The 18,158-nt window shown below is 48.1% G+C and overlaps 1 protein-coding gene across 2 annotated transcripts in view; it reads right to left on the bottom strand.

The window, feature by feature from the left end:
• Positions 1-18,158, bottom strand: part of CRIM1 (cysteine rich transmembrane BMP regulator 1) — a 179,446-nt gene that overhangs the window by 17,442 nt on the left and 143,846 nt on the right. For both annotated transcript variants that reach the window (XM_036262671.1, XM_036262670.1), the window contains exons 9-13: positions 15,655-15,811; positions 12,544-12,665; positions 11,011-11,220; positions 6,908-7,123; positions 1,919-2,140 (exon numbers count right to left, since the gene is read on the bottom strand). In XM_036262671.1, coding sequence (XP_036118564.1) covers positions 1,919-2,140; positions 6,908-7,123; positions 11,011-11,220; positions 12,544-12,665; positions 15,655-15,811 — 927 coding nt within the window. The remainder of the gene's footprint in view (positions 1-1,918; positions 2,141-6,907; positions 7,124-11,010; positions 11,221-12,543; positions 12,666-15,654; positions 15,812-18,158) is intronic.

Here is an 18,158-nt window from a genome sequence, read left to right as displayed (position 1 = left end):
AATGCAGAAACTGGAATAGGAACTATAAAAGCAAAAATATAAGAAATGAAAAACAGCAAGGACACAGCACTATGCCTTGCAGGTGTCTTTTCATCAGTTTAAATTTGTTAAATTGGTTTTGTGAGAGAGAGAAATGATTTTCCATTATCATTTGGGAACAAATTTACTAACTGAACAACTTACTAATTACCAAGTTATCAATTAAGTAGCAAAACACAACAGAACTTTTATCTAAGCAAAATAACCAGAACTTTCAACACACAAGCGACTCAATGCTAGATTTTCCTCTGAAAGTAGCATGCAATTCTCAGGCCTCCCGGGCCCCGTTCCCCGAGCGTGAGCCAGGCACTGCTGGCGGATTCATGGACGGCTCGTTCAGTACTGATGTTCTGATAATTAAATATAGTGATACTGGCCATTCACCCTCCTCCTCCCACCTCGGGCCTCCAATAGTGGCCTAGGTGTACCTTTTACATAGACCTCAACCAAGGCAGTGCTGTTTTCCACAGAATTTGGTCGGCTCTTTGAAAAGACCAGGCTGGATGTGTATGCCCTGAAACGTTTCTGGCTTCATTAGGAGCTACAAAGCCTAGGGTCCTGCAGCGGAGCCCAACGTCCCAGTCATGAAAGGGCAGCCACAGTCCCAGTTTGCCGGGACATCCCTGGTCTACAGCTGTTGTCCCATCATGAATTATTCATCGATCCCCTTTCACTCTCAAAAGCATCGTGGTCTGAGGAACACATTACATAGATGGTCCACCTGTGAAAAGAGAATCCCGCTTTCAAAAATCAACTTAAACCCCCCTGACCCCTGCACTGAGAGAAGTGAGTTTTATAAAATTCCGGAGAGCAGAAACTGTGGTTTTAAAATATCTTTCCACCTCTTGTATATCAACGTGCAGAGTAAGACTCAGAAGAAGAGGCCCTCGGTCTAGTGGCCAGAGGCCCCAACAAGGAGAGGGAGCTGTCCTGAGAGCCGAGTCATGGCCAACACGCACCTGAGCGCCTTTCACGGGCTCACCTGTGGGAACTGCTACAAAGCTCTGTGGCTAGGTCTCTCCTCCTCAGACATCACCCCAAACACAGGCAGTAACTTGTATCTAGAAAACATGCAAAAATCTCCAACAAAAAAAGCGCACAATACCTGCAATTAGTACAGCCTGCCTGATTTAATACTGCCTGCCCAATTTTCCACCTGCTCCTCGGAGCAGAGGCTCACGGCTGGACCGAGCTATGCCACTGCCTTTCACTTGACTTTAGGAGCTTTACTTGCTACAAAAGCAATAAAGGAGCGCGAGAGCCTTGGGAGCGGGGCCGGGGCCGCTGTCAGGCTGCCAGCTGTCTGAGCGTCGCCTTCTGGACTCCAGACAGCATCTGGCCCATGTCCACAGGACCGGTCTGGTGCAGATGTCAGAGGCTAGCACGCACGTCCTCTGCTCACAGGGGCCGCGGGAAGGAGAGGGCTGTCAGTTACTCAGGACTCCCTCTGCGTCCCTAGGCCCTGAAGATGGACAACTGAGGGGTTGAGATGAAGTCAGTTAAGTGTCGGCAGACAGAGAGTGACGGGGAGACGAAGTCAGTGTCTGCAGCGGGTTGTTCTCCAGGCAGCCGCCAGCGCCGTGCCTGCCGCGGCGCTGGAGCAGGACGGCTCTGGTCGTGGAAACCCCGACGGCAAGGCCGCCTGACGGAGCCGTCAGCGCCGCAACGTCACGGCATCCGAGAGAGCGTCTTACTCCTCCCGTGTTCCAGCTCGGGAACACACCCTCCACAGCCTTCCCCTGCCTGACATTACTGCTTGGCTTGTGTGGCATGTCAGCCAGAAAACCATACTTCAAAATTACGAATGGATCGAGGCAAAGGGCTGTTGGTGAAGTTAGCGGCCCCGACAGAGACGAGGGCTGTTTTCCCTGGGTCTTACCTATACAGTAGGGACAGCACTGGCCTTTCCGCAGGACCGGTCTTTCGCAGGACACCGACGGGCACGACTCGGAGTAGCAGCTGATCACGCTGTTCACGCACACGCAGCTGGTGCAAACGTCGGGCTTCCAGGACTCGGCTGCCAGGAATATGTCCCCTTCGTCGTTCTTGCAGTAACTGGGCGCGCTGTCGTTGTGGGGCGCGGAGGGCTGGAGCGGCGCATCTGGAAACACCAACAAGGTCAGCAGGGGAAGAGGCGGCGGCCACCCACTGGGCGGCGCAGAGGGGTTCATCCTCCCGGCAAGCACCGCCACTGTGCCTTTGTACGTGACTGTCCCAGCCACGAAATGGCAGGTCTGACTCCGCCAGCACTTGAATTTTAAAGCCACACGACAAAGACCATGGCGAGCCTGCTGCAGAGGCACCGCCACGGCTGGCAGTGTCTGCCTTACTCCTTCTGTGGCTTCAAGTCCTGATTTCTGGGGGGTGGTTGGGGACCCGAGCCACAATGGGTATAAGTCAAACAGGACCATCCTGCTCCCTGCTTTGCCAGTTTCCCTGGCAACTGGGGGTGGCCACGTCACCTGGTTGTGGCTAATGGGACCTAATGGCTACCAAGAGGATTTCTGGGACAGCTGTCACTTTTCTTCAAACAGCAGATGGGATGCTACTGCCATCCCTCCACACTCTTCCTGCCTTGAATATGAGTATGTCACCTGTACTGTAATGTCCTTATCCTACCTGTAAGAGAAAGGCTTTGCCATCACCGAGACGCTGAATTAATAATGCTCATCAACATCTGCCTCCAAACTTCCTGTGATGCAGGTAAAAGAACCCTCTCCTTGTTTAAAAACTGCAGCTGAGTTTCCTCTGACTTGCACCTGCTCACCATCCCGAGCAATCAATACCCAGATTTCCACCGCGCCTGCCAGAGCACCTACGTGGCGTATCCCTGCGTGGACCATTCACCTGGACGGCTGAGAGGGGACGGACCCGAACCACCCCCAGGGATGCGCCCACAGAGAAGTCTCGTGTCTTTGCTCTTAAAGACTCTGACCAGAGAGTTCCCAGACCTAGTTATCACAGGAAATGGAAAAAGATGTCACCAAGAAACCCAGGTATCCCTTTGGGTCCTGCCCTTCACTGAAATGACATAGAAACTGTAGCTTCAAGCAGAAAAATGACCGAGATGTGACAGAAAATTGTTGGTGAGGGTCCTAGTTTAGAAGCCTCACAATTCACTGGAAGAGAAGGCACTTCCAACCACTTGCATGACTGAAGGGGCCGAGGCGTCCTACGTCTACGAGAACCCCGTTTTCTCAGCAGATTCGTCGTCATAAGAATCATCTCAGAATCACTCCAGGAACCCTGCTGCCTTCAGCCGCGCCCAGGAAGAGCTGAGACCGACGTGGAGTTCTCAGTGACCTCAGTGACCCCAGTGAACCAGAGGCTCCGAGAGTCGCCTCCTGCCACCCCCGCACGAACACACCCTGCAGCCGGGAGTCTGACCCGAGAGCCTCTGAGAATACAGCGCCCCCCCCACTTCGCGCTGGCCCTTCGCGGCTCCACCACCGAGGTTGTGTCTACTAGCCTAGCACAGTGTTTGTCTTCATGGGATAGCGCAGTATGCGGAAAACCCTGGAGCGCGAGGCCGCGGAAGCCGGAGCGCGAAGCGGCGAGGGAGGACTGCGTACGAACAGAGAATCCTCCTCCGCGGAAATTCACGTATCGCGGCAGAGTCTGGAGCTGGTTAACCGATCACCGAGGGCCGACCGCAGACGTCAGCGTCGGAAGTGGGCCCGCACCTTCTCCTTTAAATCGTGTAGCCGCAACCCGGTGACCAGTCGCCAAGGCAGTCACGACCGAAAGGGCCACTGGTTCCACTGCCCCGAGTGTGCCCGGGCGTCCTGGGCTCCACAGAGTCCACCCACACGGTCAGAGGGCCAGACAGGGTCCCTTCTCAGCGACCCTTCTGGGTCATCCTGTCCAGGAATACTTTCTTTTTAAGAGACGGACCAATGCCAACTTTTGCTTTGGCTGGAATGAGACAACTCACACTCTGGCCCCCGCCAGGCCCTGCCGACTGCCACGACGTGCCGTGGGCTCGGGCTCAGCTCGTCCGGCGATGCCCAGCCGCAGTCCAAACACTTGGACCGGGAAGCCGGCACCGCGTCTCTACAGCTATGAAATAACGGCTGAAACTAGTCTTTTCAAGTCTTGAAGACTTGCTGGGGCCTGGAGAGGACCCCGGAGGACACCTAGGCGGGCTGGTAGCACTGGAGCGCGTCGCCGCTGCGGTGCAGACTCGGCGGGTCGTCTCCCAGGCAGGAGGCGTCCGAGCCAAACCCTGGCTGGCTGCGGGCCCTTCGGGAGTGTGCCCAGGACTACGTCTTCTTGGGCCCCTCTTCCTGCTCTTCCTGCCCCAGAGACACCTTCCTCGTACTTCTGCTTCCAGAACTAGCTCTTTTACTAGTGTTCACCCATTCTTTTTATTTCTACTCTATTTCCCTCTATTTCCCATGTTATGCTGCTTTACAATTCCGGAAAATAAAGAAGAAAGAGAATTTAAAAAGTTGAAAACAAGAACAAAGCACCATCGTGCTCTCTCCCTTCGATCACTCTGGTCAGCCTTCCCTGGTGACCCCGAGTCTGGACCTTGCTCCACGCGGGCGGAGGAGGGGCGCAGAGGGACAGAGGGAGCAACAGGCGTCCGGGAGACACACCCACCTCGGGGACCCGCCTTGGCAGGAACTCCCTCCTGCTGTCCATAGATGTCGCTTTCGGACTAATGCAAGTCTCCTAGGGGGAGAGGTGGCATTTTTCTCCATGTGTGACATACCATTTGTCAATGCGACTGTTGACATTTACTGTGACAGGAGGAAATGAATGTTTTGCATTTTAAGATTTTTTATCTTTTTAGCACTATAATACAACTATGAGTGGAAAGTTCAGAAAGATCAATTATGGGGTGGTGATTGATTTTAAAATAGATTCCAGAAACGGTCTTCCTCTCCTTGTAATCCTGATGTATGAAGCAGAAAACCCTGACGCTGCAGTTCTCGCACAGGTATATGTAAGGAGAGGGAACTGTCTCCCAGGTGCACGCTCATAAACGAGAAGTCCAGCCGGGCACACAGGGTGCCTGTCCCCTCAGGAACCTCCGGCGGAGTCCTGCTCTGCTGGAGTCCGCCAGGCCTCTGCACACACGCCTTGAGACGGGCATGAAGAACCCCACCCTCCCACTCAGGAGACGATTGTCAGGTGGCCCCGCATCTCTGGGCTGAACCTCTGAGTCCAGTCAGGTGTCCTGCCAATGAGTCTGGACCACTGGTCATGGAGAAGCCCCTTCCTCCACTCTCCCTCCTTCAATCATCTCCTGGATTTGTCCTCAGACCCCAGAGCAAGTGGTACCAGAAGTACTTCCTGCTTTAGTTAGAGCTTCCTGGGCCACGTGTGCTCTTAACTCTGTCCCTTACGTACAGTCCTCACTCCGTCATTACGTCCCTACACGCGGATGCCGGAGTGCTTGCCTATTCTTTCGCATGACTGCTCTACAGGACAGGAGCAGTGTCTATTTTCATTAACCTGGGCATCCCCATGGCTCAACACAGGCCTTCCACAGTCTCCGTAAAATGACTATCTAAATGGGTATAAGTTCAGGGTCACCAATGAAGAGACCACGCCAAGTGGTTTCTAGCAGGAGGATGGAAATAGTCAGGGTTATATAGTAACACAGAATCAGCAGCAGAATTTGCATCTGAATAAAACAGTGATGATAATGAAAACACGGCAGGGACTGGATTATACATAGCCTAACAATGAAATACACATGAACTAGTACTTATACCAGAAAAGATGCTGCACTAATTAAGCTTCTCGGATTACCATGGCTGCTAATTACACCGAAGATTTTGTACTAAGATGGTCACCTCTCCGTGGCATGGATGATGACAAGGGTACATGTGTGGCCATTCCTGCAAGTTCACCTGAGGCCCCTCAAACCAGACTACCATGTGAACCCCGAAGACTGAGGACACTGTGCTGGATGGGATGACAGAGCAGTGGATTCTGGCCAGCCAACTAATGATCCAATGTAAAACAATAACATTTAAAGAGTAGTAAAATGCAAGGGTTGATGTTTTAATGCATAGAAATGCCCTATAGATTTAGAAGGTAAATCGTTATTGATTTAAGTTGAAAAGATAAAAAATGAAGCAACAACAAAATAAAACTAGTGAGCTGTCAACTAGGTAATTTTACATATACAAATTAAGTATCTTTTGGAAAAAGTCATCTATTCTAGTGTTAATTCGGAAAAAAAGGTCATATATTCTAGTGTAACTAAAGTGCTACTTTAGCTACAAACCAGTAACTCATGTTTAAAATCCTGATAAAATTTGATTATATTTGTTTCACGACCATAGATTAACCCAAGGCCAGACCATCTGAGAATGAAAAGAAGAAAACAATGTTACTCTTTGCACATGCAGTTCGAGTCACTTAATTCTTTTGGACCTTGTTATTAATCATCACAGGCTGGAGGGCGTGAGCATTATATATATTTAGTGATTCCCCTGCTTAACATTCTCAAAGTATCTTCACCACCCTTATGTGTTTCAGATCATTTTATTGATATTATTTATCAATAACTGTCCTTCCCATTTGTTAAAGGCAAAGGTGGCTTTTCACATCAGCAAAATCACTTGGAATCATTTGCTAAAGCAGGACTGTCTCCTGAGTCTGAGATGTAGGCTTAAAACACTGGCAGAATGGGGAAAAAATGCGATTGCTCCTAAGTCACCTCAGGTGTAAGGCACATGAACTCAGACGTGGTGGACGAGTGGATGTGAAGCAGGCTGCCTGCCACATGTTCTCGCCTGGGTTACAGTGACAGGCTCTGGGACCCTCCCACATGGGGCTCGACCTGCGCAATGACAAGGCCGGAGCAACAGCCTTCCTGACACGTGCTTCCCGGGCCCGGCGCTGTTACCTGAGCACTGTGGGCAGCAGGAGTCCTGGGTTCGCGAGGGGTTCTGGCAGAGCAGTGGCGGGCACACCTCTGTCTCACACATCACCCGCCCGCTGTGGCAGGTGCACTGAGTGCAAGAATCTATGTTCCATGTTTCCCCTTCTACAAAGTACTCTCCTCCAGGGGCGTGGCAGATGGAGGGGGTGCTGAGCTCTGGCTTCTGCACCACAAGGTCATCTGGGGAAAGACACAAAATCAAAACACAAAAAATTATTCATCAGACGTCAAACCGATGCTTGAGGAACCTGGTGCTGTGTGCTTTGAGGGACAGAGATGAACTGACTATGGAGTTTCTCACTCTGTTCTTATCAAAAGAACAGTGAAGGAAATATTCCATGCAGAGACATAAATATAAAGCAACAGCAGAAGAGTTAAATTTTAGGAAGTGATATTCAAATAGTTTGAATTTAAAAACAACAATGACTGGCCCTGGCTGGGTAGCTCAGTTGATCAGATCATCGTTCCAATATGCCAAGGTTACGGGTTCAATCTCCTGCCAGGGCACATACAAGAAGCAACCAGTGAATGCATAAATAAGAAGAACAACAAACCGATGTTTCTCTCTCTCAAATCAACAAATAAGAAAAAAATTTCAAAACTAAAAAGAATAATGAGAGAATCCAACAAGAGAATTAAATCACAGGGAGAGAACTCCTACCGTAGAAAAAAGAACTAGAGCCTCTTCAGGGATCTTTGTGAATGTGTAGAAACTGTTCAGAAGGAAGATTTTTTTCATTCACTGAATGCTTGCTATGGTCCAATTTTCATGCAAAGTGCTCTACCTGTGTTATTTCACTCATCCTTTACATCAACCTCGGGAGGTAGGTACTACTCTCTATCACATGAGGGAACTTGGGCTCAGAGTTTTAAGGGCAAACAAGGGATGTGAACCCAAGCCTGTCATGGATGTGCCTCCAGGTTAAACACAATTTCCAGTTGCTCTGTGCTCCACCCTCTCCGTTATCTGCAGGGCCGTGAGTACTTCCATGCTTGCAAACACACCCGGCGACCGAGCAGGCCACACCGCATCCAGATCCACGTGGGGCCAGCAAACTGAGCAGCAATGCTCTGCAGAATCAATAGTCCGAAAACCCTCACCCGAGAATAAACATGTGTTTGGTGATAGCATCAAGAGAGGTGAATGCTCAGGTGAATGCTAGGATTTCTTTGCCCAGAGGAGAGGGGATTCTGACCACTTGGTGAAGTGATAATTATCGAGAGGAAATTGTCGAAAATGTCTCCGAGGTACTGGGAGTCACCCTGAAGTCAAGCTGAGGAAAGGAGAACCCTGAAAACATAAACCATACTTGTGTAATCCAAGTACAACGAGCATTTGCAGGAGGTGCCGACAGTGTCCAACCCTGCCGAGCCGCAGTCTGGAGACGCCGCGGAGAGCTCACACTCGGAGCCCAGTGGAGATCGGGCCCCAGAAGAACGACCCTGGCTGTGCAGGTGCTCAGAGCCGAGGCCACCTAGGCTCATGGCTATGGTCAAAGGGTGCTCAGCACAAGTTAATGCAGATGAGATGCAGTGGTGTGGGCTGAGCTCAAGTTAGGGAGGTAATTTTCACCATGACTGGTTTGGCTCAGCGGTTAATGTTGGCCGAGGACCAAAGAGCCGCGGGTTCGATTCCAGTCAAGGGCACATACCTCGGTTATAGTTTGATCCCCGGCCCTGGTTGGAGTCGTGCAAGAGGCAACCAATAGATGTGTGTCTCTCACATAGATGCTTCTCTCTCTCTCTCTCTTTCTCTCTCTCTCTCTCTCTCCCTCCTTCCCTCCCACTCTATCTGAAAAATCAATGAAAAAATATTCTCAGGTGAGGATTAAAAAAAAAAAAGTAGGTAACTTTCCATACAGCTCCACCTCAAGGGAACTTGTGAGACTGGAACTTTGACCAAGCGGACATGTACCAGAAACCTGGTATTAGCCAATGCGCATGTTCATGTTACTGGACCACACCTTCCAGGGGATGAGGACAGAAGGGCGGAATGCAAGAATGAAAACTGAGCTGGGGAGATGACAAAAATGCCTTTCTCATGGTTTACAGAGGAAATGAAGCATTGTTCCAATGAGCAATGTTGGAAGAAGGCTCCCTTATTGGTTTCATTTGCTAGTAACTCCCTTAGCTCTGTGCATGTACTCTGTACCTCCAGGCAAAGCAAGGGCGTGGCCACAGAGATGGAGCTAAAGGAGAAACTGTAAGGCAGGGGTGAGAAAGAAAAAGAAACTAAGAAACAGTATCATGTGGTGAGTCTTCCATCAGAAGGGTTTAGGAACTGCTCAATTAGCCCAGAAAGAAAAACAGTTGATCCTTGAATGGAAGACGGAAGAAAATATTCTCTAAAGTAGGAGACCATGAGCGCAACCATTCTGGGGTCTCTAGTCAGAAGACTCCATAGGTGGCTAATCCATGAAAGTAAAGATATTTGGAAAAAATATACCTACACATCCATTTATAGGGGTGGGCTAAAGTACGTTTACAGTTGTGAGCATGCAAGTTTATTCTTGTATTACTATTTATTTGTTAAGTATTGTATTATTTATTTGCATCATGTAAACATACTTGCATGCGTGTTGTTACACACGTACCCACAACACGGCAGTGACGCAGTGTGTGTCTGCATGAGCACGTTCTGCATCTCGGTAACAGAGAAAACTCGTTCTGGTTCCACTGACTTTCTACCAGTCAAGCAGCTGTTCTCAGAACATCTGTGCATTTCCACCAGCCTGGCTCAGGCTTCCCTGAGTGCATGTTTAGCAAAGACCCAGGTGTGGCCCGCTCTCTCCACACTCGTGCCTGTAATTAAGGCAAGGGGCCTTCACCGGAATAAATTGTTCCTTCCCCAGAGTCCACACAGAGTTTGTCTCATCCAATTGCTCATTTATCTTCTGTCGCAGTGGATGCTTAGTGGCTTTTCATATTTGACTAGCAAAACACGTGTAAAAGGAAATAGTTTCGACACAGAGCACGTCTCACTGAACTCTGGGGAAAACAAAACAAAGCAAACACTGTAACCTGGTTCTTTACAGGGGCAGAAGGGCTGCCTGTCACCGCAGTCCCTTAGTTACTGAGGGGTGCAGAATCTCAGAGCCGACAGAGATTCCAATGTCCCCGCCCCATGCCCGTGGGGGCAGGCAAGGCAGGTGCCACCTGGCCAGAGCGAGCCACTTCCCCTCGGGGCTGGGCCGGCCTTGCTGCAGAAGGAACAGCCTCGGGCTCCCGATGGCACCCACTGCAGAAGCGGCCTCAGCCACAGGGACGCTGGACCCGGACTGACCAGAGGGAAAGTAATACGGACTCCTAAATCTGACAAGCACTATTTCACTTTGGGTAAGAGAGTTTATCTTTCAGTGTGTTTGCCAAATGAAAAACGGCCAAGTGTGTCTTTCTATAACTCAAGTGGCCCGCACAGAGGAGGAGATAATGAACCTAAGACCATGTTGAGCTGTTGGGATAAAAGGCACTAGATGAGGTATTATGATAATAATTACTGTTACTGACAACCATACTTCGAACCCCATGAGTTACGATCTGTTCTGCTCTTCTGGCAACTTATTTTGATGACCATTACTATGGCTTTAAATGTTTTCGCTCTACATTTCTCCATTTAGCAAGAATGCCACATAGCCATTAATTTTTAAAAAAGAGCAACAGCTACGGACGTCAGTAACTCTCTCCATCTCCAATATTACTTTATAAATAATCTTTTATGGAATAATATTAACACCAATCTCTTCCAATTAACTAAGACTTCAGCCTTAACATACTCTCGGTAAATGGAGAGCCGGAATTTAAGTACATACGCCCACAATCCTTTACACAAATGCCTTTCAAAGACCAATATAACTGAGTAAACCATTTGAAAATACGGACAGTAGTGTTCGAGCTTGAGCATTTTCTCTGGTCTTTGGCTCATCATTTACCGCACCCGGCCGACTCGGTGGCTGATGCTGACAGAAACCACGGAGAGCCGAAACGTGTCTGGGGTGCGCCCCGCATCTCTCCCTGCGCCCACCCAGAAGTCACTGGCTTAGGGAGCACGAGGCGGCAGCAGCTGTTACCTGAGCACGACGGGCAGCACTGTCCCGGGCGAATGGTGGGGCTGCCACAGGCAGGCACCGGGCAGGTGATCAGAGCGCACATTTCTCGTCCGTTGTGACAGTAGCATTCCCGGCACCCGTCGTGCCAGCTCTCCTCATGTCTATGATGATGGCCATCCATGGACAGGCACGTGCCTGACAGCTCAGGCGACTTGGCTGACGTGGGGACCTCTGCAGACAGAAGGCAGCCTTGGTAAAGACACAGCTACTGCACGGGAGAAGCGGCAGGTAGGGTCCTCACGGGTAAATGTTACCCAGCCACCAAGTCATGTCTACCAAGGACAGTTCACTCAGGAAAAGAATTTAAGTTAATACGCTTGCAATTTGGGGGTGGGGGTGGGGGACAAAAGAAGCCTACAAGTATATTTCTCTCCTATTCGTGGTATTATAGTTGATGCTGACGCCTACACTCAACCGTCTCATTTTTATACAATAAACAGGCACTGATTTCACAGCAACTGTTACCCATAGGTTTCACATGTGCAGAAGCAGCACTAGAAGCCATCCAACCAGGAAATCCTGGGCCCCTGCAACTAACGCATTTTTGTTTAGCAGCACAATTAAAGCAGTGACTGGATATGTTTACTCGGGCCCTTCAAACACCATCACAGTGATAACTGTCCAACTCTGAAAAAAACAGAACACACTGGAGGGATCTTTTATTGCTTTACCGTGGATCATGCTGACAGTCCACATAGGGGTGGGCAGCTGGGCTGACCAGTGCGGGCAGGAATGGTGCCCAGGGAGAGGGGGGAAGTCCCAGACAGGAGGGACATCGGGATTCCCGCCCGTACACGACAGGCAGGCTGGTACTTCTTCAGCAGAAGTCTACATTCTCATGGAATCGGCATTCCCAGAAAATCCGCGAGCAGACTGCTCAGCCACACCCACCTCAGGGGTTCTGGAAAGGGGTCTTTGCTGCATCAACTGTATCCCCCCATGCTGGGTGGAGGGAAACTACGGAGGTCGAGATAAAGGTGCTTCAGCCCTGGACGGTTTGGCTCAGTGTTAGAGCATCAGTCTGTGGGTGGAAGGGTTGCGGGTTTGATTCCGACAAGGGCACGTACCTGGGTTGCAGGTGCAATCCCCAGCCCAGGATGGGGTCATGCGGAAGGCAACCGATCAACGTGTCTCTCTCTCTCCCTCCCTCCCTTCCACTCTCTTTGAAAATCAATGGAAAAATATCCTCAGGTGAGCATTAACAACAACAACAACAAAAGAAAAGGCTAAAGTTCCTGAAGGAGTCAAACTGGAGAGCTAAGTAGTGATTAATCCACTCAGTATGCTTGTCCATTACATGCTTACTTGAAATCCTATTCTGAGCTTTTATTCTAGTAAGAGGACAGGAAAAAAGACGGTCCCACAGAGAGGGACATTTGTGTCAGAGGAGACAGCCAGCACTGAAACGGTTTCACGTACGTGACGTCCTTTTGTTGCTGGTTGCTGGCCCCTGGGCTGCTCTGGGGGAGGGGCAGGTCACACGTTGACACTTACCTCTGCACTTGCAGGTGGAACAGCCATGACTGTCCTTCTGGAAACCCAAGGGGCAGGTTTTACCGCATGGGAGCTCTGGGCATTTCCTACAGCGACAGATGTCACAGCCGTGCTTATTCTTCCTGGGTAATTAAAATTTTGTCAGGGGTCAGAAAAACTCATAAAGTCTGAAATGATGCCCACGTCCTCAGACCGAGGGTCACTGAAGTGATCTTGTTACTAAGCAGGAGGACTGGACTTTCTCAAGAGCTCCTGGAGTGGAGTGTAATGAGCTCCCTGTGGCCATGACCGCGCCCCACCTCCCACCCCACCCCCAGCCAGGGTTTAGAATCGCTCACGCACCTGTGAGCTTCTGGGATGTAAATGTCAAGAATCCCAGGCACAGGGCTGTACATCTAATTAGGGAAAGTGGCGCCACACTGGAATAGGGAGTGTGACTGTCGGTCAGTGTCGGAGGCCAGCACTAGGGCCAAAGGCCCTTCTCTGGTCGGGGCAGCAGGCTTCCTCCCGTGACCACGTTCTCTGAGAAACTGCAGCACAACTTTACTGCGATATCCACTGATAGTTATAGAAGGCGGAAGGAAATAAGGCCCCACAGACCCGGGAATGTGACACAAACAGTGATGAAGAACGAAAGCCCCGAGAGACGCTGCGTCACTTCGTTACTTAGAGAACATCAAGGGAGGAACGCTCCGTCCATGGGGGCGACAGAAGCGTGCGGCACAAGGAAAAAGGCTGGACACACTCCGTTCCCTTTAATAAGCTAGAGCGCCTACAGTCTGTGCCATAAGTAAAGAAGTCTATGTTCATAAATACTATCCCAGTAGCTTGAGTGGAGATTTTCTGGACAAATTCTAACCAATAATTCCTTTTCCCCCCGTGAAAAAGAGGGACACTGTTACAGTGACTCTATGCACCCTCAGGTTTCATCCCAATTGATCCTAGTGGCGATAATGTTCCACTAAGAAGCAAACAAACAAAAACAAAAACACAACCCTGTTCTTTCCCATCTTGAGCACATGAAGGGGCCTAAAAGAAGACAGCATGGAAAACCCTTGGTGTACCACCTGGTCTACCGCTGCCCAGTGACAGACTACAGCTTGCTGGGTCTGCGTGTTTGTTTTCACACAATGAGAATGAATTAAACGAATTACTCATATTCAGGTCACATACTGTCATTTTCAAGACCTATGAAGGCTTGACCTGATTTGTTCAATCATTCATCTCTGCACCCTCCACCAGCACCGACACAGGACTGATCCGCTCAGCAGTATATACAAGGAGCATGACCGGGTGAGCCTTTGTCCTAACACCCCTAGATGGTGTCCGGCCAGCTTTTCTCCCCAGAGGCGGGCGCTGAAAAATAGCCCCTGTTCTGGCTGGTGCAGTGCCTATTCGTCTTCTGTGGTCACCTGTGCTCCCGGTATGCGCTTGCCGACAGGGATACAAAGTGACGCCGACAGTCCTCTAAGACAGAGGTTCTCAACCTGGGGGTCGAACGACCCTTTCACAGGGGTCACTTAAGACTGCACAGTAGCAAAATTACAACTATGAAGTAGCAATGAAAATAATTTTATGGTTGGGGGGTCACCACAGCATGAGGAACTGTATTAAAGGGTTGCGGCGTCAGGAAGGTTGAGAACCCCTGAAAGAGATTTCTCAAGATGAAGGCTGGACTCTCCTGCAGCCCTGATTTTGAACTGTCCTAACCCTGCAGCAAGTGGTGGCGGCTACTGTTATGACAATAATACATCAGAAGTTAAGCTAAGAAATACCTATACTATGAATGGTATCATAGTCATATGTTAGGATTCAGAACAACGGTTAGTTTACTTGGGAAAAATTTTTAAGAATAGAGTTCCCAACTTATGCAATTAAAATTAGAATTAAGATTCCCCACCCCCTTGCTAAACCAGAATTTCCGAGAATAATAATAAAAAGGATGACTTTAATAAGATGGGCAAGATACGATGGACCTAAGTCCCTTAGTCGTAGTAGTACTATATAAATATATCGAATCGAAAAGGCAGAAGGACTCAAAGGGAAGGGAACCAAGGAGAGAATGATACAGTAACAATCTGAAAGGTAACTTTTTTAGGGACCAACTTGAAGTAAAGGAGAAACAGATGCCAGTGCAGACAGCAGAGACACAGAGCGTCAACCTCCCCGCCCTGGAACAATCTGATTGCAGGGGGCTTGACTCAATCAAGAGTATTTGAAAGACAGGTCATGGTCCTTATCTTGACAAAAATCATAAAATCTACTGCGACATAAAGAAAAAAAATTATAAACTGTAAGATACTGAAGCATGGCAGGTAAGGGTAAGGATGCTCAGTCCTGCAAATGAGCTCCTGTCAATCGACCTTAAGAACCAAAGAAATAAGTTAGCACGCAGAAGTCCACAACAGCACGCAACAGCTGTGACAGGTATACGCTTTACAACATGGGGACCTCATGAGAATTCCACTCCCCTGCAGCGTCCGAGGGCACCCGCTGCGGAGGATCCACATCTACTGGTCCCAGGGCAGGGTCCTAACAAGGCTCTGGCTCATCTTCCCAAAGAGAAGAGTAAACCTGACTCTTGCCCTGGCCAGTCTGGCTCAGTGGTTAGAGCACCAGTCCACAGACCGTAAGGTTTCAGGTTCGATTCCAGGTCAAAGGCACATACCTGGGTTGCAGGTTTGACCCCTGGCCCCGGATGGGGTTGTGCAGGAGGCAGCCAATCAATGTGTGTCTCTCACATTCCTCTCTCTCTCTCTCTCTCTCTCTCTCTCTCTCTCTCTCTCTCTCTCTCTCCCCCCGTCACTCCCACTTTATCTAAAAATCAATGGAAGAAGATCCTTGGGGGAGCATTAACGATGACAAAAACAGAAACAACAACAAAAATTTGACTGTGTGGAGACACCATTCTATCCCTCCCTCCTGACCTATCTGACGAAACAAGCACAGACATTCTGGACTCAGTACATCACTAACTCTCTCACACACACACACACTCACACACACACACACACACACACACACACACAAACAGCCAACAAAAACAGGCACAGACATCTCACCAAGTTACAGGCCATGAAGAATAGATCTTCGGAATTCAGAAATACGTACAGGTATCCAAACGGGCAGTACTTGTCACAGATGATGGGTCTGCACTTCTTGGGCCGGGGGCGGCACCGGCAGATCTCGCAGCCGTGGGCGTCGGTCAGGAAGCCGAAGGGGCAGTCCAGCGTGCAGCCCCGCCGGAGGCCTGTGCACAGCTCCTCCCCTGCGAAGACACGGACGGCATGTTCCTTCCGAACAGGAACGGGCTGGAGCACATCGACGCTTCAGTCCCTCCCCACCTCCCCATCCTCCACGCGTGTACACGTCTCGGCTCCACCGCAGCATCAGGAAGGGTTGTGCTATTTCATGGTTATCACAGCATAACTCCATGCTTTGGTAATGATATCAAAATAAGTCCAGTTCTGAAAACCAGATTTCTGAAGTACATTCTGACCAGACCCTGAAGAGCTGGCTGGTAAATGTTGCTTGTGGTGGGAAAAGACACCGCGTGAAGTTTTTCATGACATCTGTTCTTATAGTCAGCTCAAACTACCATTGATTGATAAAATGTGAGAATTAGAAACTTACACCTAAAATTTCATTATGTATTTTGTTTCTATTGCATGACCCCATAATCCACCTTCTTAAATGTTCACATGTTTACGTACATGTTTTAGATGTTATACAATCCTGCCTATTATACAAAGAAGTGTAAAAAATTTCTTACCGTCTATTAAAAGGACATCTCCTAAACAATGACAGAAAATATTTCATTTAGCTATTTTTTTTCTCTTCTGACGACAACTATGCAGGTATTAGGATACGCTTACCTAAATTACTAAACTATACATGTGTCAAAGAAATATCTAGATAAATTTTTAACCACTCACTGTTTGAAATGTTCAAAGTGTCCTCCATTGGTCACTTTTAAATTATTAATTTAAAAGGGAAAAAAAGGAGCAAATGGCGATTGGCTGAAGAAACTACTAGAGATAGTAAGCTTAACAGAATCTTCTGAAAAGATTTTAAAGGTGTGATACGGGGATCACCAGCATCATACAGAGAATAAAAACGTTAAGGCAGAAAAAGCATGCTCAGTGATGGAAGTAAAGCAAGTTGAGACTTGTCTAAATTAACTACGGGATTTTACAGGCAATCAAATTCTGATAGCAAAGTATGGCGATGTTTGATTAATGTTCTGCATGGATTAGTGATATGGGAAGCAGATGCTATTTTTTAAAATAAGAAAATTAATCTTTATTTTATTTGGACATCCTTTAAGCATAAATGTTTTGAATAATGCATAGGTTACTAGCAAACAGAACACACGTGTCCCTTCCACATACAAACCTTCTAATCTAAAATTAAACCTTCACTACAATTAATAGGTGAAATGAGCTCATGTTTCACATAAATAATTTAAGATAGCATCTTTCATGAATCTTAGCTGGTGATACACAAATATTTAATTTGCTATCTTTTAAAAGGAAAATATGATTTATGGTATAATTTTCTACTTTCTAATACAACCTCATGGGTTTGTATTAAAATGTGAAACTAATTAGTAATTTGCATCCTGAACAGCCAAATTCTAAATGTCTCACTTAAAAATCTGTAATTATATAATTTGAAAGGTCATCATTTTTCAACTGTCTCCATTATTAAGGGCACGGTGGAGGGACAAGACTTCACAGCCATACTTCTTCCTCTGACACTGAGAGCTAAGTTGTGAGTCCATTTTTCTATTACTAGAATTTTTAAGTCACACCATCATGTAAATTATATTGGGAAATAAAGGAATTAAAAACACTCTGAGAGCCCTGGCCGGTTTGGCTCAGCGGTTAGGGCGTTGGCCTGCGGTCCCGAGAGACCCGGGTTCGGTTCCCGCTAAGGGCACGTACCTCGGTTGCAGTTTGTCCCCGGACCTGGTTGGTCGTGCGGGTGGCAGCCACTCGGTGTGTCCCTTCACATCGATGTTTCTCTCTCTCTCTGTTCCTCTCTCTCCCTCCCTCTCCATCTGAACAAAAAATGGAAAAATGTCCTCGGGTGAGGGAAAAAAAAACAAACAAAAAACACTCTGAGAACTTCCCAGAGTCAGCATCTCTGGACATTAAATTCCCTCCAACTTTGGAGTCCGATCATCCTTGTGCCTTGATTTTTCTAGCCCTTTAAAAAGTAGATGTAATGTGCAGCATAGGTAATATAGTCAGTATCATAGTAACTATGTACCGTGACAGATGGTTACTGGACTTATTGTGGTGATCACTTCATAAGGTATATAAATGTTGAATCACTACGATGTACACCTGAAATTAATAAAATATTGTATCAACTATAATTAAACATTAGAAAAAAGATAAAAAAAATAAAAAGTAGTTTTTCTGTAGACTTTAACCTAGAATGGGCTTCACCCTTATAGAAACTGTTGCATCACCAAGTATAAAAATTTAGATAAAAACTAATTTTGTTTTTAACCATCTCGGCTTTGCAATGGAAGAGAATTTCAAGCAAAGGCTGCTATTTAAACACAAATGGGCAGCAGACTGGCTATGCTACCCAGGCAGCCTGCC

Source organism: Molossus molossus, unplaced genomic scaffold (genome assembly GCF_014108415.1).
Source record: "Molossus molossus isolate mMolMol1 unplaced genomic scaffold, mMolMol1.p scaffold_m16_p_15, whole genome shotgun sequence".
NCBI lineage: Eukaryota > Metazoa > Chordata > Mammalia > Chiroptera > Molossidae > Molossus > Molossus molossus.
The sequence above is the reverse complement of the archived record's forward strand: the minus strand, read 5'-3'. Positions and strand labels throughout refer to the sequence as shown.